Source organism: Pleurodeles waltl, chromosome 5 (assembly GCF_031143425.1).
Source record: "Pleurodeles waltl isolate 20211129_DDA chromosome 5, aPleWal1.hap1.20221129, whole genome shotgun sequence".
Lineage (NCBI taxonomy): Eukaryota > Metazoa > Chordata > Amphibia > Caudata > Salamandridae > Pleurodeles > Pleurodeles waltl.
In genome coordinates, this window is record NC_090444.1 from 1507914098 (window position 1) to 1507931369 (window position 17272).

At 42.5% G+C, this 17272-nt stretch overlaps 1 protein-coding gene across 1 annotated transcript in view; it reads left to right on the plus strand.

Annotated features, from left to right (window-relative positions):
• Window positions 1–17272, plus strand: part of CILK1 (ciliogenesis associated kinase 1) — a 245806-nt gene that overhangs the window by 142864 nt on the left and 85670 nt on the right. The window contains exon 10 of the mRNA XM_069235798.1: window positions 4472–4665. Coding sequence (XP_069091899.1) covers window positions 4472–4665 — 194 coding nt within the window. The remainder of the gene's footprint in view (window positions 1–4471; window positions 4666–17272) is intronic.

The window sequence follows — 17272 nt, forward strand, 5'->3', positions numbered from 1 at the left end:
CAGTACAAGGTCTTTGGTATATCAGGTGTCAATCAGGTGTCAATCGCTACACATCAACTATTTAGAGCTTCAGGCAGTCTACCTAGCACTTGAAAGCTTTCTTGCCTCATGTATAACACAAGGTTGTCCTAGTCCAGACGGACAATATAACAGCCTTGCACTACCTACAAAAATGGGAGGTGCGGGCTTCCCAATTATCAAACCTATCTCAGACCCTATGGAAGTGGGCTCTTCACCCCAGCATTCACCTGTTGGCAGAATACCTCCTGGGCACAGACAACTTTGCAGACCCGCTCAGCAGGATGCAGCAACAAGTCCACGAATGGGAACTCCACCCCCAAGTCCCCTTGCCATACTTCCAGAAGTGGGGGTTCTCTCAAATTGACTTTTTTGCCACAACAGAAAATACGAAATGCCCAAACTTTGCCTCCAGGTACCCACACCCACTATCCAAGGGCACCGCACTATGGATGAGTTGGTCAGGGATACTTGCCTACAATTTTTCTGCTTCTTCCTCTTCTGGTTCAGAAACTCAGGCAGATATCTATTACAGTGATTCTGTTAACTCCCCCATGGGCATGCCCACCATGGTTCACAACACTCTCAGACCTATCTATGGTTCCTTACGAGAAGCTCCCCAACAGGCTGGACCTTCTCATTCAAAATCAAGGACAAAGCAGGCACCCAAACCCGAAAACTCTAAACCTAGCAATTTGGCTCCTGAGGCCATAGGGTTTGACTACCTTGGCTTACCACCAGAATGTATGGGTATTCTCAATGAAGCATGCAGACCTACCACTAGAACCTATTATGCAGGGAAGTTGAAGTGTTTTCAAATTGACCCTCTTAAAGCCACAGTCCAAGACATTGTCTGCTACCTTCTTCACTTGCAAAAAGCAAACTTAAGGCACACTTCCATACAGTTACACCTCGCTGCAATGGCTGCCTACCTGCAAAATAGACAGCATATTTCACATTTCAAGATTCCTGTTATCAGAGCATTCATGGAAGGACTTACGTTAGTCATTCCACCATAGGTGCCACCAACACCCTCCTGGAATCTTAACATTGTTCTTAGCAGACTAATGTGTCCCCATTTGAGCCCTTACACTCATGCCCCCTTCAATTTCTATCATGGAAGATGTCATTCTTAGTTGTCATTACCTCATTCAGATCTGTAAGTGAGCTCCAGACTCTAACCTTAAGAGTAATTTTTTCCCAGAGACAGTGGTTGTTCGCACCAACCCTAAATTCCTACTTAAGGTAGTCTTACAGTCTCACCTTAATCAGTCATTTGAGCTACCAATTTTTTTTCCCTCAACCAGATTCAGTTGCGGAAAGAGCTCTTGATACTCTAGATGTCGAAAGAGCACTTATGTTCTACATAGATAGAACTAAAACCTTGAGGAAAATTAAACATCTTTGTCACCTTTTCACCACCTCATAAAGGCAACCCAATATCCAAATCAGTCGTAGCCACAAGGATAGTTAAATGTTTTCATACTTGCTACCTTAAGGGCAAAAGACCTTTGCCTGTTTCTCCCAGTGCACCCTCCACTCGCAAAAAGGGAGCAACCATGACCATTCTTGGAAATACCCCATAGTTGACATTTGTAAGGCAGCAAGGAATCCAACAAGACTCCATAGCTTTGCACAAAATATCTACCCAAGTGTGGTTCTTTCTGCCTCCTTGGGTAAATGTCCTGTGTGTATTCTGCACTACAGCTGTGTAATGGACTACGAGGAAATGTCAACAGTGACCTTGTGTGCTATTTGGCAACATAATTGTTCCTGGTGCCACTTTCTCTAGAATTCTGTGATAACATGAATCCTCCTATAGAGAGGCCAACGGGCCTACAAAGACATAAATGTCCACCAAACCAGGGTCTTCTTGTTATCCATATAACGTAAGTGCTTCTTTGTTTTTGTGGAGATGTCCTCATATTTCTCAGCATTAAGAATTGCCACCAGAATCGATGGAAAACGTCCTGGGGAGCCCTTTGGAAAGCTGTCCATCACCCAGGCAAAATGCGTGAATACCTTTGCATACTACTAAGGTGGGCAGTGTGGGGCCAAACGGGTGAAGCTTTCAGGTGATTCGCACAATTGCATGCTCGTGGCAATTTAAAGGGAGAACCATGGACGCTGCTCTCATCAGGACAGGACAAAGAATAACCCACTTGTCAACATCACATACAGATTGCACTCCAATAGATCAGTGGTCCATTCACATCCACAAAGGATTTTATATTGTGATAGGGAAGGGGGAACACACAGCCCCCCCACCAGGCTAATTTCGGCCCTTGGGACCCATTCCCCAGGGCCTGGCCATGTCACCTTGGTGCCCCCACAGGGCATCCAGTCACCCCTGTTGGGAACCGCGGGGGAGCCTCAATGCTTCCATGGTCCCGCCAACTCTCCACCTTCGGCGAGAGCTGGCATTACTGTAACAGAATGGGAGCTGATAGACATGCAGCTCCTTGTCTGTCAGAGCAATTATTTTGTCTGTTTCCCTGCCTGCATGTTTGCAGGCAGGGAAACCGACAAAAGCTCTGCACCCAGCAAGCGAAAGTTGTTTGACAGCTGTAACTTGCTGGGAGCGGAGTTGTTTGCTTTGACTTGATGGGAGCTGTCAAAGCTCCTGCCAAGCCAGAGCAAACATGTCCCTGAGTTTTGCACCCTGGGATATAGCAGGAGCCGTCCCTGGGGGATGGCTGTCCCCAGGGCCAACATTTAACTTGGCCCTGGGAAGGTGGCAGTCCCTGGGGCTGGGCCACCCCCACCCCCTCACTCCTTTATTGCAACAAATTGACCTGGGGAGGTGGTGGTCTCCGGGTGTCAAGCACTAACCCTTTCATCCCACAGAGACACAATTTTGACCAAGCTGCTTGTTCACAGTTCCACCTAAATGTTGCATGCCTCCCTCTTAAATACACAAGATTAGCATTGCAACGCCACCATGTGTGCGTCATATTTAAAATACGGCGCACAATAGCGGTAGTTAGGGGACTGGCATCAGAACTGTTTATGCTAGTCCGGCACATTGCAGGATTAGCGTCAAAAATGTTAACGCTAATCCTGCAAAGCACCCAGAGACCCATTGTAACCAGTGGAAGCCTCCTTTTAATGCCTGCTCTGAGTAGACGTTAAAAGTGCTGGAAAAAAATGATGCAAAGAAATCTGTCAGATTTCTTTGCACCATTTTTTTTGCCCCCCCTAACAGGGGGATGTCTCCTTTGCATACATTATGCCTGGCGCAGGCATAATGTAGCACAGAGGGTTACAAAGTGGCATGCATTGCCCCACTTTGTAAATATGGCGCTTCGTTTTTGGCCTTCTAATGCCACCTTATCTTTAAAACAAAAATTACATTAATGTGGCATTACAATGGCACTAGGGGCTCTTAAATATGCCCCTATGGGGCATATTTGGAAAAAGTGGCGCTGCACCACTTTTCTTGCACCCCTTAGCGCTCCCCTAATGCCACCACGTGTGTGCTGTATTTAAAATACGGGGCAACATGGCGGTAGTTAGGGGACTAATGTCAGATTTTCTTTTACACTAGTCCAGTGTTATGCAGGATTAGCGTAAAAAATGTTGATGCTAATCCTGCAAAGCACCCAGAAGCCCATTGTAACCAACAGACGCCTCCTTTTAAAACCTGCTCTAAGCAGGTGTTGAAAGTGCGCAAAAAATGACGCAAACAAATCTGTCCGTTTCTTTGCGCCATTTTTTTGGCCCCCCCTAACGGAGGAATGCCAACTCTGCATACATTTTACCTGGCGCAGGCATAATATAGTGCAAAGGGATGCAAAGTGGCAGAATGCAAGCATTGTGCCACTTTGTAAATATGGCACTGCGTTTTTTGGCCTTCCAACGCCTCAGCGTAAAAAAATGACACTAATGTGGCATTAGAATGGCGCTACGGGCTCTTAAATATGCCCCTATATTTTATGTGGCTAGTTGAGTGGATTAGTAAAGCCAGCCTTTACAAATGCTTTAAAACACATGAATGTATATGAAAGGGGAGCGATGGAGAAGAGTGGCACATTTGCCGGATCGTAGTGAGTGAAACCGCGAAGGTGGTCATGGGGTGGGGGGCACCACAATAAACTGTTGCACAGGGCACCACCAGTCCTAAAGCCGGCCCTGGCAGATGCCATGCACTTAACTTGCAATCTATTTCGTTTTTCCTTATCGCGCCCACCTGCGTTACTTATTATTTAAAATGGCAGCATTATTAGGCCCAACTACGAGTAAACCACAGATACCAGTCCTATTTAATTATGTAAGCACTTTGAAATGTTTCAGAATGCTGTAGAAATACCCTCCATTCAGTCTGGACATTGCATGCTGTGAATTTGAAAATGTAGGGAGCAGTTATTGCAGTGTGGCGTTTTTACTAAGATTTATCATTTGACGTAGGGCAATGCAAAATGTTTATCGTGTTGCTTACTCTTTGTATCTTCAGAAAATACAGCCTGCAACAGAGAATGCAAATGGTGAAGTAAAGCAAAAAAATCGGAAGCGATGGGGACACATAACAAGGGCAATGAAAGGCTCCAGTGACTGGGATGATTTGGAAGACATAGACTTTGGTTCTTCAGCTACAAAAACTGATCTGAAAACGGAGAACAAAAAACAGAGTAGCGATGCTCTTTCGGGGTATGTTTCAGTGATAAATGTTTTTATTATTGTATTCAAAATATTTATTTCAAGGTTGTACTACAGCTAGTTACATATGTGCAGTACTAAGGGCCAGATGTATCAAGAATCCATTTTGTGATTCTCAAATAGCGATTTTTGAGAAATCGCTATTTCAGAGTTGCAAAATGGTATGTATCATATTTGCGATTAGGTAATAGCGATTTCTTAAAAATTGCAAATGCTATTACTGAATCGCAAATAGCGATTCTGACCCCATTCGCACCTACGGCCCTGTAGGCCCATATAAGTCAACCTTTTGCATTTCCCAAATTGCAAATTCCTAACTGGAATTTGAAATTTCGGAAATGCAAACCCCAGGGTGTTCGGGGCCTAAGGCCCCCTCTGCTGCACCCGCTAAAATTATTTTAGGACATGTAAAGCGCACACATGCCAAAGGGGCATGTGTGCGTTACATGTCAATTTTAAAAATTCACTTTTAATGCATTTTTTAATGCATTTTTAAAAGTTGCACATGGTTACCACCAAATTGTATTTGGTGGTAATTGCGATTCCTTAATGCCCAATTAGCATTAAGGAAGAGCTTGATACGTGTACTTAAGAAATCGCAAATAAGGATTGCTTATTTGCGATTTCTTATTTAGAGAATCGCAATTTGTGATTCTCTACACAGGGTCGCAATTTTCAGGAATCGCTATTTTAGCGAATGCCTTTCATACATACTGAAAGGCATTTTTGCATTCTCAAACGGCCGTTCGCACCTTTTGGGACTGCAAAAAGCTTTGATACATCTGGCCCAAAATTACTTGCCATAGAACTTTATTAGTGCTATCTGCTTTTGAACTTGATTAAATGCAGGGCATATCCTTGATCTGAGTAACATAAGTTCTTGTACAAGTGCGTGGCTGTTAGATTGTGAATTAAAGCAATACTCTGAGTCACAGCATGTGTTAAAGCATTTTGTCAATCCTAAAGCATGGTGAGATATGACGTTTTCAGTAAGTGCCAATAACATTAGACAAGGACCTCGAAATGATTTACGAGCCTTATATTGTACTTCATTCTGTTACAGGATCAACACTAATTCAAGTTCAAAACATCTTTATTTGGCTGAGAACAGCCATAAAAGCAAATAACGTACACATAGAAACAAATAAGACCACATGATTAAAATACAAAAAAAATCCAAGGCATAAAAATCACAAGTGACAAAACAATAACACTAGTTAAAATGATAGCTCCTAGGATTGCCTTTGTTTCAAAAATAGTTGTTGTGGTGTGAGAAAAGTAGTTCTCTTCGAGCAAAGGTCAATTGGTACTTCAAGTGTTGCAATTAAAAATATTGTTGAGCTAGTTGGATATTTTCTTCTAGAATTGTAGACGTTTTTCTCTGTACTTACATAATATTCCAGATTTGTCCTTCAGTGTATATGTATCACAAGTTTAGTCCCATTGCCATTTAAATGTCCCTCTTACCAAACAAAAGCAACACATTTCCGTCAACATTATGTAAAATTCTAGTTAAACACTTTTTCGATTTGGTGTTGGTGTTTCAGCTAATGTTATGTGCTTGCACACATGCAAGCTCTGTGTGCACTTCTAGTGCATGAATTGCAGTTATGATTGGCTTATCACATTGCTATATTTCCATACTTAATTTATCACAGTGCCAGACTCACATCACTTTAATGCCCTCTTGTCATAGTTTGCGCTATTTGAAGCTGTGTGTTTTTAATTGACTAAAGTGAAATGACAGTAGACTGGATGGTTGAACTTCCTGAACGTATGCTCTAGCAGGGGTCTCCAACCTTTTCTGTAATAAGAGCTACTTATGTTCAGTGAAATTTACCAAGAGCTACTAATGTTATTAGTGGTGTAACAGTGTCCACATCAGACAAGATTACATTAGTGGCAACGATACGCAAGGGTACTATCAGCGATCACCTCAGTGCATCAGGCATGGTTGCCAGCATGGATGTAATAAAGGCTTTGCCCATATGAAATGCCTCTACATGAATAATACACAACAGCCTTAGCTGAAATGCCTCTAGTAGTAAGATTTGTAAAGAGTCTCCCAATGCCACACGATTTATCATTCAAATATTAGCTTTATATATATTTTGGAAATTCAGCCATTTTAATTGAAATATCAACTTTTGAATTCTGAAAATAATCACAGTTTCATATTGAATACAAAATCTAAATTTTAGTATATGCATATTAATTCAGCAAAACAAAAGCTTTTAATGTATTAATAAGAAGAACTACTTAGAGGTCGCTAGGGAGCTACCAGTAGTTCACAAGATACTCGATGGAGAAGCCTGATAGAGGGTCTGACATCTGAGATGACAGTGATTCATGAAAGAGATATGAAAAAGACAGGATATAATCATGTTTTCTGGTAACCACATTGTGTCTTACTAAATGAATTATTTAATATTCTTGCAGGGGAACCTTCGTGAAAAAAGTTTCATTTTGACAGGATTTAAGTTGGTAACCACCACGCAGTAGACATCATCATTGATAGTCTTATGTTGTCCAGCATAGGTCTGTTGGATTGCTAAGCAAGATGTTGGTTTGCTCATTTAATGCAGTCTGTGGCTATATCCCCTAACAGTTGTTCTCTCCTCTGTGGCTTGCTGAATTTACACTTGAAGTAATCCCTTTGTTGAATGTCCAAGAGTAGGCTGTATTTCATAAACACAAGTGTTCATTCGTTTTCTACTGACATTGCTCTGGATAGTGTCATAGGCTAATTGCAAAACTACAAAGCAGAATATCTCTCCTAATCTAGAATTTACCCCCACATACTGTGTGGTGTCTAAAGGTGTTGTGAACATAAGTATGGAAAACCCATTAGTCTCATAAATAGTCATTAATTTTCTTTTTTATTTTATTACCAACATGGATGGGCTTAATACTCAAATACCTATCCAGGGTGAAGATCACGCATGATCCAGGACAGTAGTTTCTGTGCTGAGGTCAAAGTGTGGCAGACTATCCTCATTCACCTTTTATACTTGACTATTTATTTACAGCGACCACTGTCAAAAGGTTCTTTGTCTGCTTTTATCCTCTAGCCTACTCCTATGCAATGCCTGTTGCTCACACAATAAGAAGATGCCTGGTTTTCTTGTCTTTCTCCCCCATACAGAAGGTCAAATAAAGAGATTCAGATGGAAAGAAACGTTATCAAAAAGTCATACTACATTTGAGATATGCTAACTCTGACAATGTGCAGATTGGTTGCAATGTATGTGTTGATTTTCAGACATCGAAACTTACCTGGAAGGCTAAGAGACACTACACAGATAGCAAGGTACTATCTTATATTTGCTTTATCTGGGACATTGTGGATACAGAAAAAAGATCATTTGCCTTGGTATTCTATAGCACAGGCAAGGCTTGCTTTTTTGTCCCACCTCTCTGACTGAAGCTCAGGAAAATATAACTCTCTCTTATTTTGGTGGAAAAGGGCTCCTGTTTTATGACGGAAGAAGTCTTGACATGGTTACAGATTGAGTGACAGAAGTGTCTATCATAGCAACTAAGCCTTCTTTCAAAGCTCTTTGTGTTTGTTCGCGGAACTGAGTTGACCAGTTGGTCTTGATTTTTTTCTTTTTTTCTTTTGTTTTTAAGGTGTCGCCTGCACAGTGCTTGCCAAAACTATTGTAAATAAAAAAAATAAAAAAATCTTACAATGAACTTCGAATCTGCCCACTACTTAACTTTACTCACCATTGGTTGACTCCCACATCACTCTCGTTTCCTTACTTCCTATTGGTCAGCAGCTCCTCCTGGCCTCCGGCTTCATTCTGTGCTTTCCTCCATGCTGTGGAGCGTGGAAAAAGTTCTGCCTCCTGTGGCCTTTGGCCAGTGTCCTTCCATTGGCTAGCAGGCTCCTGCAGGTACTTTTTTTTTTTTTTTGTACTTACCAGCATGCACTCTTAGAAACAAAATGTGTATGCAGTCCCTCCTATTCATCCTCTCCAACAATGCTATGCATCATGGCTTAACATAAAAAGAAAGAGGTATGACATGGTCAATGCTGTCTGTGCAATTGCGCTTTCTTTCTTATTTGCTTTGAGCAATGTTGCACAGCAGCTCCTACTGCTGTGCAACATCTTAAAAAAACGTTAACAAAGCTAGCGCAGAACTTTTTGGCTGCTATGCAACATCTTTAAAAAAACATTGACAACGCGAATAGGTCTTGCTTAGGCAAAACCTATTGCCTTTTCCAATGCTTGTTCCTTCTTTCAAATAAGATTAATCCTGTACTTGACATAGTAGAAACATTTTTAAGCCTTTCTTGATCCCCACAAGCAGGTGTGGAAATGAGTCTTGCTCTCTCTCATACCCCCTCCCTCACAACCAAAAATCGGACTATATCACTATGGATCCAAGATGATGGCCGGTAATCCAGTAGAGATGTATACGTAACAAATTCTGCTTTTCCTGCTTCTCCACCTATCTGCATCCAGTCTTCCCCAGCCGCTTATCAATTTGCAGCAGCTAAAGCATAAGGGGATATAGATGAGGTATGCTACGTAAATTCTGTCAGCCTTCCAAATAGGGGAATAGTTCTTCCTCCAAATATCAAAGATGTATAACGCAGACAGGTGCAGGTGAGAGCTCTCTTATCTTGCAACAAATCTCATCTCAGATTCTTGTACAGAACATCTAGGTATAACGTTTGGTGTTTTTACTAGTTGCATTACACATTGGGTACATTGGAAAACAGCATTAACAATTTAAGGCACATGGGAATTAAACGATTTGGTCAGATACTGTCAGTATTTTTGTCTAAGTACTGAAGCTTGTGTAATAACACTAATTTCTAGGTTCCAACTATATTACTTGCACTTCCCACTATATTAGTCTGTTTTATTTTGCCAGTGGAGGCATGTAATCAGTTTGTCTGCACTGCCAGCACTGTTAAACTTTAGGTTTTCACAGGTGTTAAGCATTTCCACCTGTGCAGAGTTTTGTAAAAAAAAAAAGTGCACACATTTAATTAAAATCAGGAGGAGTATTATTGCTGAACTGTCCAAAAAGTTATTTTGCATTGTATTACTTTGGTATCCTCTATGAGTGATATTTAGTAAGTGCTTTAATTCACATTTTAAAGACTCTTATCCAAGGTTGTTTCCTTTAACAGTAAAGATAAAATTGATTTTCCTACGTGCTGTATGAGATAGTCCAAATTTGATGGCAACAGTGACTTATTAAGTCCTTCGCCTTGGTCTTGTCCTGCAAAGCGCATTGTGTTTTGGTTGAACTACAATGAAACATGCTTATGTTTTTTGATCTGATGTGCTGTCTCCTTCTATTCTCCAATTGTCTCTGATAATTTCTGGTATGTATCAACCACTGATGACTGCTTAACGTTCCTTATTATATTAGATGTAGTAATAGTGCTCAAATTGGGAAATCATAACAACTGGTATTTCCATCTCTCAGAAGCTGCAAAAGTGCAGTATGAACCACTGTATAAATTAAAAAATGATTATTTGTTTTCATTGTTCATTTCTTTTTTCATTGTCGTGTTAAAATCTATCTGCATGATTGACAAGATGGCAGATATTTGAGACAAATTGGTTTTGGATTGGGTTTAGTAACAGTAGGGTGTTCCTGAATTATCTTGGGTTTCCCTGTAAATAAATCCCTTACCACGACTGACCTGCTAATTTCTTTCATCTGTCTTAATGTTATTTCTTCAATTTTCAGTCCTGTAACTAGTGCATATGAATTGGGTAGTGTGGAGAAATCTAGGGATATTCTTGGGCGATGGAGAGACTTTTATTCCTTGCTTTTCCCCAATAGTTACTCCTCTCACTTCTTCATCATGAGTATCATAGAACTTGTCTAATAACACCTGTTATGTTCAACTCTTAAAAATGATAAATTTGCTGTATTGAGCACTATATGAACAAGCAAAATAAGCTTTAGCAGAGCCAGTAGGTCTCGCCTGTGAGAGCTAGTGGCTTTGGCAATGCTTTTTAACCTTATTGCGCATAAGTGTGACTGCTGTGCAGGATGCCGAAAAATTATTTTTTTAAAAGTGGTATGATGTGTCCAGGGCTAATGAGTGGTTTGGGCTGGGGAACGGGGCAGCAAACTTACAACAGAGGGCAGTGGATTGGTTGCACACTTGACAGTAACAGTCTGGCGGGGTTGAAGCACCACACAGACAACAGAATGCAGGCGGGAGATACTGAGGAAGCAGACAGACAACGAAGGGCGGCAAATAATGAGAAAATCATGGTCAATGGAAGTTGGTGGGTATGAGGGGCTGGGGGGGGGGGGAAACAAACAACAGAGGGCAGCAGGTCTGGAGGAGCAAAGGCAAACTATTAAGGGAGTGGTGGGTAATTGAGAATGGCAATGGCAGTTGAGCCAGGAGGAAACAAGTAAGGTAACCGAGGGTGAGAAAGAGGAACATGAACGGAGAGAAGTACATGAGGAAGATAGGTGGAAATCCTGCACTTTCGTAGAGAGCTGGAACCAACAAAAACTAGCCCCTGAAAAATTCGCAGTGGAAGGACACAAGTAATGAGTCCATCACCCAGGGCACACACAAACTCAAAAAAAGGAAGGAAAGCCTCGCAAATGTTGACGACTAAAACACAAGCAAATGAAAATGACAATGGAGCCAACTAGTGGTTAGCACTGAAGAAGGCTCCCAGGCTACTATAAGCTAGCAGCTTGTCTCACAACAAATTGTGCGTGGACTGCCTTAAGCGACACTCAAAAATATCTTCTTTTTATAATCATCAGTTTTGCACTTATTGCCCGCTGTTTGTAACTCTAGCCGCTTCATCAGCGCGATGTGTGTTTCAGTAGCAAAGATGGTGCCTATCAAGGTAAATGCATAAGAGACTTGAGAACGGAGTTTCTCATCTATATTACAAAAAAAAAAAAGCATCAGCATATCATAGGTGTGACATTAGCTTTGTCACTGATTGTTTTGTTTTGTTAAGGTTTCTTCAGAACTTTGTTGGACAAGCTTCCGGGCCCTCGACCTAAAAAATAAATAAATGGCTAAAACCAAATATCATTTTGTGTCTCTAGAAGCACCCATTGCAATGGTAGTCCTTAGAGGAACTACTTTGTACATGGATGCACTTCTTTATGAAAGGGAAGAATGATATTACTCATAGTAAAGTTCGTGAATAATTGAAGTGTGCTGACCACCGCCCCATCCTGTAGAGGGCTGAACAAAAATGTGAATGACACAATAACAGACAAGTGAATGAAGAGGACTAGCTGAAAGCCCCTATTAGTAGTATTTTATACATGTAGTTTTAGTAAAAATCAAATGGTCTTGGCTAACACTGTTTTACATTATTGCTTGAAAGAGTCTTTTGAGATTATAAAGCTTGGTATTTTTTGTCTTCTTGGGATATATCCCTAGTGTTTCATTCTTCGGCTCTTTTAGAATTTATCTCTGTGCCAATTTCTCTGGTATTTATTTAAGGTAAGCTTTATCCATGCATATACAATATCTTAGACAATTTATATATTTTTGCAAATTACAATAATTATGCAAAAACGTGCCCAAAAGCAAATTTATTGTTGTGTGTAAATAGTCAGCTGCTTTGCAAACATAACACACTTGGCTGAAAATGTCGCTGTATACTAATAATTTAAACCAAAATTAAAGTAGGAAATGGTGACCTAATCGATAAACTCTAACATGATGCAAACTGAATCTGCTCCTTTGGAATGCTTCGCTATCCCTTCATGCCCAGCAGGAAGCCATATAAGGAAAATCTAGAACACTGTCTGCCTTTTCCAAAGGGTGCACTTTTAGGTAACTTTTTGGCTGGAGTTAATTTCATGGGCAAGATAGTAAGAGAGTGTCTTCTATAGCTTTGTTTTGGGCCTTGTGGGGCAGTGGGACAGTTTGATTCCTGTCTTCCTCCCATGACATCACTTTTGCTACTTCAGAAGGTGAGTAAGCAGCAGCTATTTGTCACTGGCACTTCCGGTCCCAGTCACCTCAAGGCAGTTGACGTTGAGAAGCACTTCTGGTAAATGTTCAACCTCAGATATTCGGTGTCCAAGCATTCCAAAACTTTATTGCTCGTGGATTTGTAGTACTATGGTTCAGTTTTGTGGCACTTTTTAACCTTTCTTGATGGGAACTGTGCCACTTTGTGGATGTAAATCTTGGAAGAGAATTGTACCATCTTCCGTGACATCTTTAGAACCTGCTCATGTGGTCATCGCGGCACAACCCGTATGGCCTCAAAATCTCTAAACAAGGCTCACCCTCCTAAACCCACAATTGAGATTCTAGGTATACCTCCACCTCCTGTTGTCCAGCATTTGGTGCAGTTGCAGTCAAGAGATGTAATTCCTCTTGAGTGTGGTGGTGGTTCTTCCAGAGCCAAGTTCCCTCCCCATTGTTCTTATCAAGGATTCTTATACATTGAGTCTGATGGGAAGACTCTCAGGATATTAATCTAGCAGTCCATTGAGAGAATGAAGGCATAGAGATGCTACCCTTCAGCATACAGTGTTCTCTGTTTTGGTCTACAAGTAATGTTCATGTCAGAGTATTGGCTGTTTGCATTGTGCTCTCCCACTGATTGCTGCTTCCTTTGAATTTTCCATTTGTTTGCAACATGTCTTTGTGATGTGATGCATTGCTTGTTCAGCTTTGTGCTGAGACTCCTGCGCAGGCATTGGCGGTAGGAGACATGATACTTGTTTGTGTGAGGTAGATACTTGCAGATCACTTCTTACATTTCTTGCAATGTTTTATATATCACACTTTATGATATACATTTCTAGCTGCTGATTTATCAACCTTAAAATATTCCTTAGGCATCAGACTGGATCTTGAAACTTTTTTACGTAGTACCTCTGCATGCTGGAAAGTGGCGCTGTGCAGTGTCGTACTGATGCCATTCTGGAAATGTTATGCAGGGCCCATATAGGTGCTGCTCCTACGTGCTAATGACAGTTCCTTTCTTTCCATGCCACTAGACACGGATGCTTTGCTCTCGTCTTTTAGAGACCCTTTCTCAACATTTTTGCGATGTGCAAGGGATACCACTCCCTAAGACGACAGGTATTAAAGCCTGTAAAAACTGTTGCAAGTTGATATCTGTGACAGATCCTCACCAGGTATTTTGGTGGTGCCTTGGGTCAGCCCCAACTCCAAGACACTCAAAGACCATCAAGAAAAGTGAGGCAAAAGTTTGTCTCCAAGCACAATAAGGCACACAGTCTGGACCGCCAAACACAAGAAAGCATACAGTCTGGACCGCTCCAAGGCTCAATCCCAATCCAGCTCCTTGAGTCGACAGAGCCGCTCAGGAGGCCTTTGTCATGCTTCAAGTCCTCTGGTAAGCACAAAAAACACAAGAAGTAGAAGCGGAGTGCCGCTCGTTTGAGTCATTCTGTCTCCCCCCAACAAAGCGTGTGAGACAAGTTTCACAATTAGTTAAGCACCATCATTGACATTGCTCACCATGCATAGCTGCAATCGCCTCGGTTTGTGGGCGATGTCCAGTTCTTCCTAATGGAGGTGCCATTCAGTTGGACTTGCCTGTTTGGGGACAAGGAGAGTAGGGCGACTGCCTGCTCTCTGGGCTTCTCTGCCAAGCCTTGCCTGCCGAAACAATGGCTTTGGTCGAGGGATCCCTTTCCCCCACTCTGTTTTGCCCCATCAGTTTTACTGGAGGGACTGAGACTGCAGCCAGGGGCAGCGTGCCACGCAGCCCACCGCTGCCCTGCCACCCGCAGCCCTACCTGCCAAACCTTTAGCGTGTTTCCTTAGAGTTCCACAGCCACTGTGCTGTTAGGCAGACTCCACTATAAATTGTTTGCAAAGGATAAACTTTAACCTTCTTTTCTTCACCGTCACACCTTCCACTGTCGTCCCAGTGACCCACGGAGGACCATCTCTCCATTTTGTGGCAGGATGTGTAAGCCCTTTGGGCCAAAGGGACTGTTAAGAGGGTGCCTGACCTGAAATGTAGGGTGTGGTTGCTATTCCCTTTACTTTCTGATGCTCAAGACGGACGGAGGCCTTCGTCCTATTCTATACCTGCATCTTCTCAATGCCTTCCTCTGGAAGGAGAAATCCAAAATGGTCACCCTGGCATAGGTCTTGTCTGCCCTCATCCCTGGACTTGCAGAGTGCCTATTTTCACATACCTGCGTCACTTCTGGGCTGGCCACTTGGGAGAGTTAAAAATCAGAGGCTTAAAGTTTCTGGCAGTGTCCTGGCTCCACATCAGTCTTGTGAAGCTTTGGGCCATCTGATTGGCACTCAAAGCCTTCATTCCATCCATCAAGAGGAGACTGGTACAGGTGCCCACGGACAACACTATTGCCATGAGGTACCAACACAAACAGGGTCGGGTGGGGTCACAGACCATATGCCAGTAGGCCTTTCCCCTCTGGAACTGGCTGGACTGGCAAGGATTCTTCCTGGTGGTGAACCACCTTACAGGCTCATCGAACGCCGGGACAGACAAGGTCAGCGGTAGTCGCCTACCTGGTCATGAATGCCATCTACAGGTGGTGCAAGGTCTCTTCCCCAAATGGTAAATGGGGAGCATTGATGTTTGCCATCACTGCGAATGAACAATATCTGCACTCATGCACAGTGAAGCTTCCAAGGCATCTCTTGCTTAGAGGCTTGTTCTGCCTCAAGTGGAACTCTGGATTCCTATATATCACTCCTGCTCCAGGTTCTCTTTTTTTTTTTGTTAAATATTTTTATTAACATTTGCCATTTACAGGTTGTATTCTTTAATACAAGTACATTTTCAAATATTGTTTTGTACTTAAACATCATTATTCTTTTTTCTGTTTAAAGTCATCTTGCATTACATGTCTTGAAGGTTTTTTACATGCTTTATTATCGCTTACTCTCTTGTATTTGACATCTCACTCTGTGTTCGGTTTAGTAGAGTGTAGTCACTGATTGGTCCTTACTTTTATCCTGCCGGCTTAAACTGAACTTAAACATGAACTTAAACTCTATGGTGCCATTATTCCCAGTTGTCTTTTTATGTGGGTGTGGTTTGGAGTATTGTCCTATTCCATCTTACCCTTAACTAGTTCTTAACCCTTCTATTGGTATGTTGGTTCGTCTGCTATCCTCCCGGTGTCCCCTAGTTCCTCTCATCACCTCCTTTTTGCTAATGGGCAGCCCATTACTTCTTGTGGTTTCTATACTGCTTTCGCTCTCTCCCCCTGATGTGACGGCTCCACTAGTATGTATTTCTCTGCTTTGTCTCAATATACTAGCTAGTTGCTAGTCTGAGTCTCCTGTGTCACTGCCTTCTCCCATTACTTTTCTTCTCCAATTTGACAATATCTCTTCCCAGGCCGGAGCTATTGGTGTTTGGCGCAACCCTCTTGCTTCCTCGCTCTTCAGGACCTGTAATTCCGCCTTTGCCCACTTCTCTACGTCCCGCCTCCACTCGGCTACTACTGGGCCCTTAGTGGATTTCCATCCCACCGCTATTAGTCGTCTATATAGTGCTAGCGCAGTATCTATGTAACGTGCTTGTACCTTCCCAATTGTGAGTCCTTGTTTCAGGCCTACCAAGCATATTGCTGGAGTTTGTGGTATTGGGCATCCCATCAACTTCTCCAGATCGCTCATCACCATCCCCCATCCAATTTGGATCTCTGGGCATTGCCAGATCATATGGTCCAGGTCTGCACTCGCCACACCACATCTAGGGCATCCCGCTGGAGTGCCTCCATATATACGGGTTAAGCGCTGTGGAGTGAGGTATGTCCTATGAATGTAGTTATACTGGTTGTATCTCAAACGGGTATTTCTCGACACTTTCTTTGGGTATGTCAGTATTTTCTTCCACTCCGTGTCTGTTAGCTCTTTTCCGAGTGTTCTTTCCCATTTATCTCTTAGTGGTCTCAATTGGTCTAGTGTGTCCCCAATTTGTGTTTTGTATAGTTTGGTGATTGGGTGGGCATCTGTCCCCATTGTCAATAGTTGGTGTAACATGCAGTGTGTGGCAGGTTCTGCGTTAATCGTTTCCTAGTGTTCCTGTACAATATGGGTTAGTCTTTGGTGCACCAGAAACTGACCTCTGGGAACCCCTTTTTTCTCTACTATCTCGGTGAATGGGCTCAATACCCCCTCCTCGAATAGGTCTCCTATTGTCTCTACTCCCGCCCTCGTCCAAGGCCCTAGGTCTGTGTCCATCCACTTCACATCCGTCGTTTCTGCCTTCAACATATTCAGTGGTAATGCCGGGGACTAGGGTTTACCTATTCCTACCCTCTTTGAACATCTCTTCCAGCACATCAATGCCACTTTCGTCAATATGCTTTTTTCTTGTGACTTCAACTTTAGTCCTACCATTTCTGACATGATCTCTTCCGTGCTTAATTCTCTGTTCCCCGTGTGTCTGTCTAGCGTGCCCTCCCCTGAAATCCATCTGGCCGACCACTGTAATTGACAAGCTAAATAATTTAGCTCAAAGTCAGGAACTCCTAGTCCCCCCTCAATGGTTGGTCTGCATAACGTTGATAGTGCCGTACGACACCGGCCTCCATCCCAAACTAGTTCTCTGAGTAGTGAATTTAGTTCGCTAAACCATGACGCTGGGAT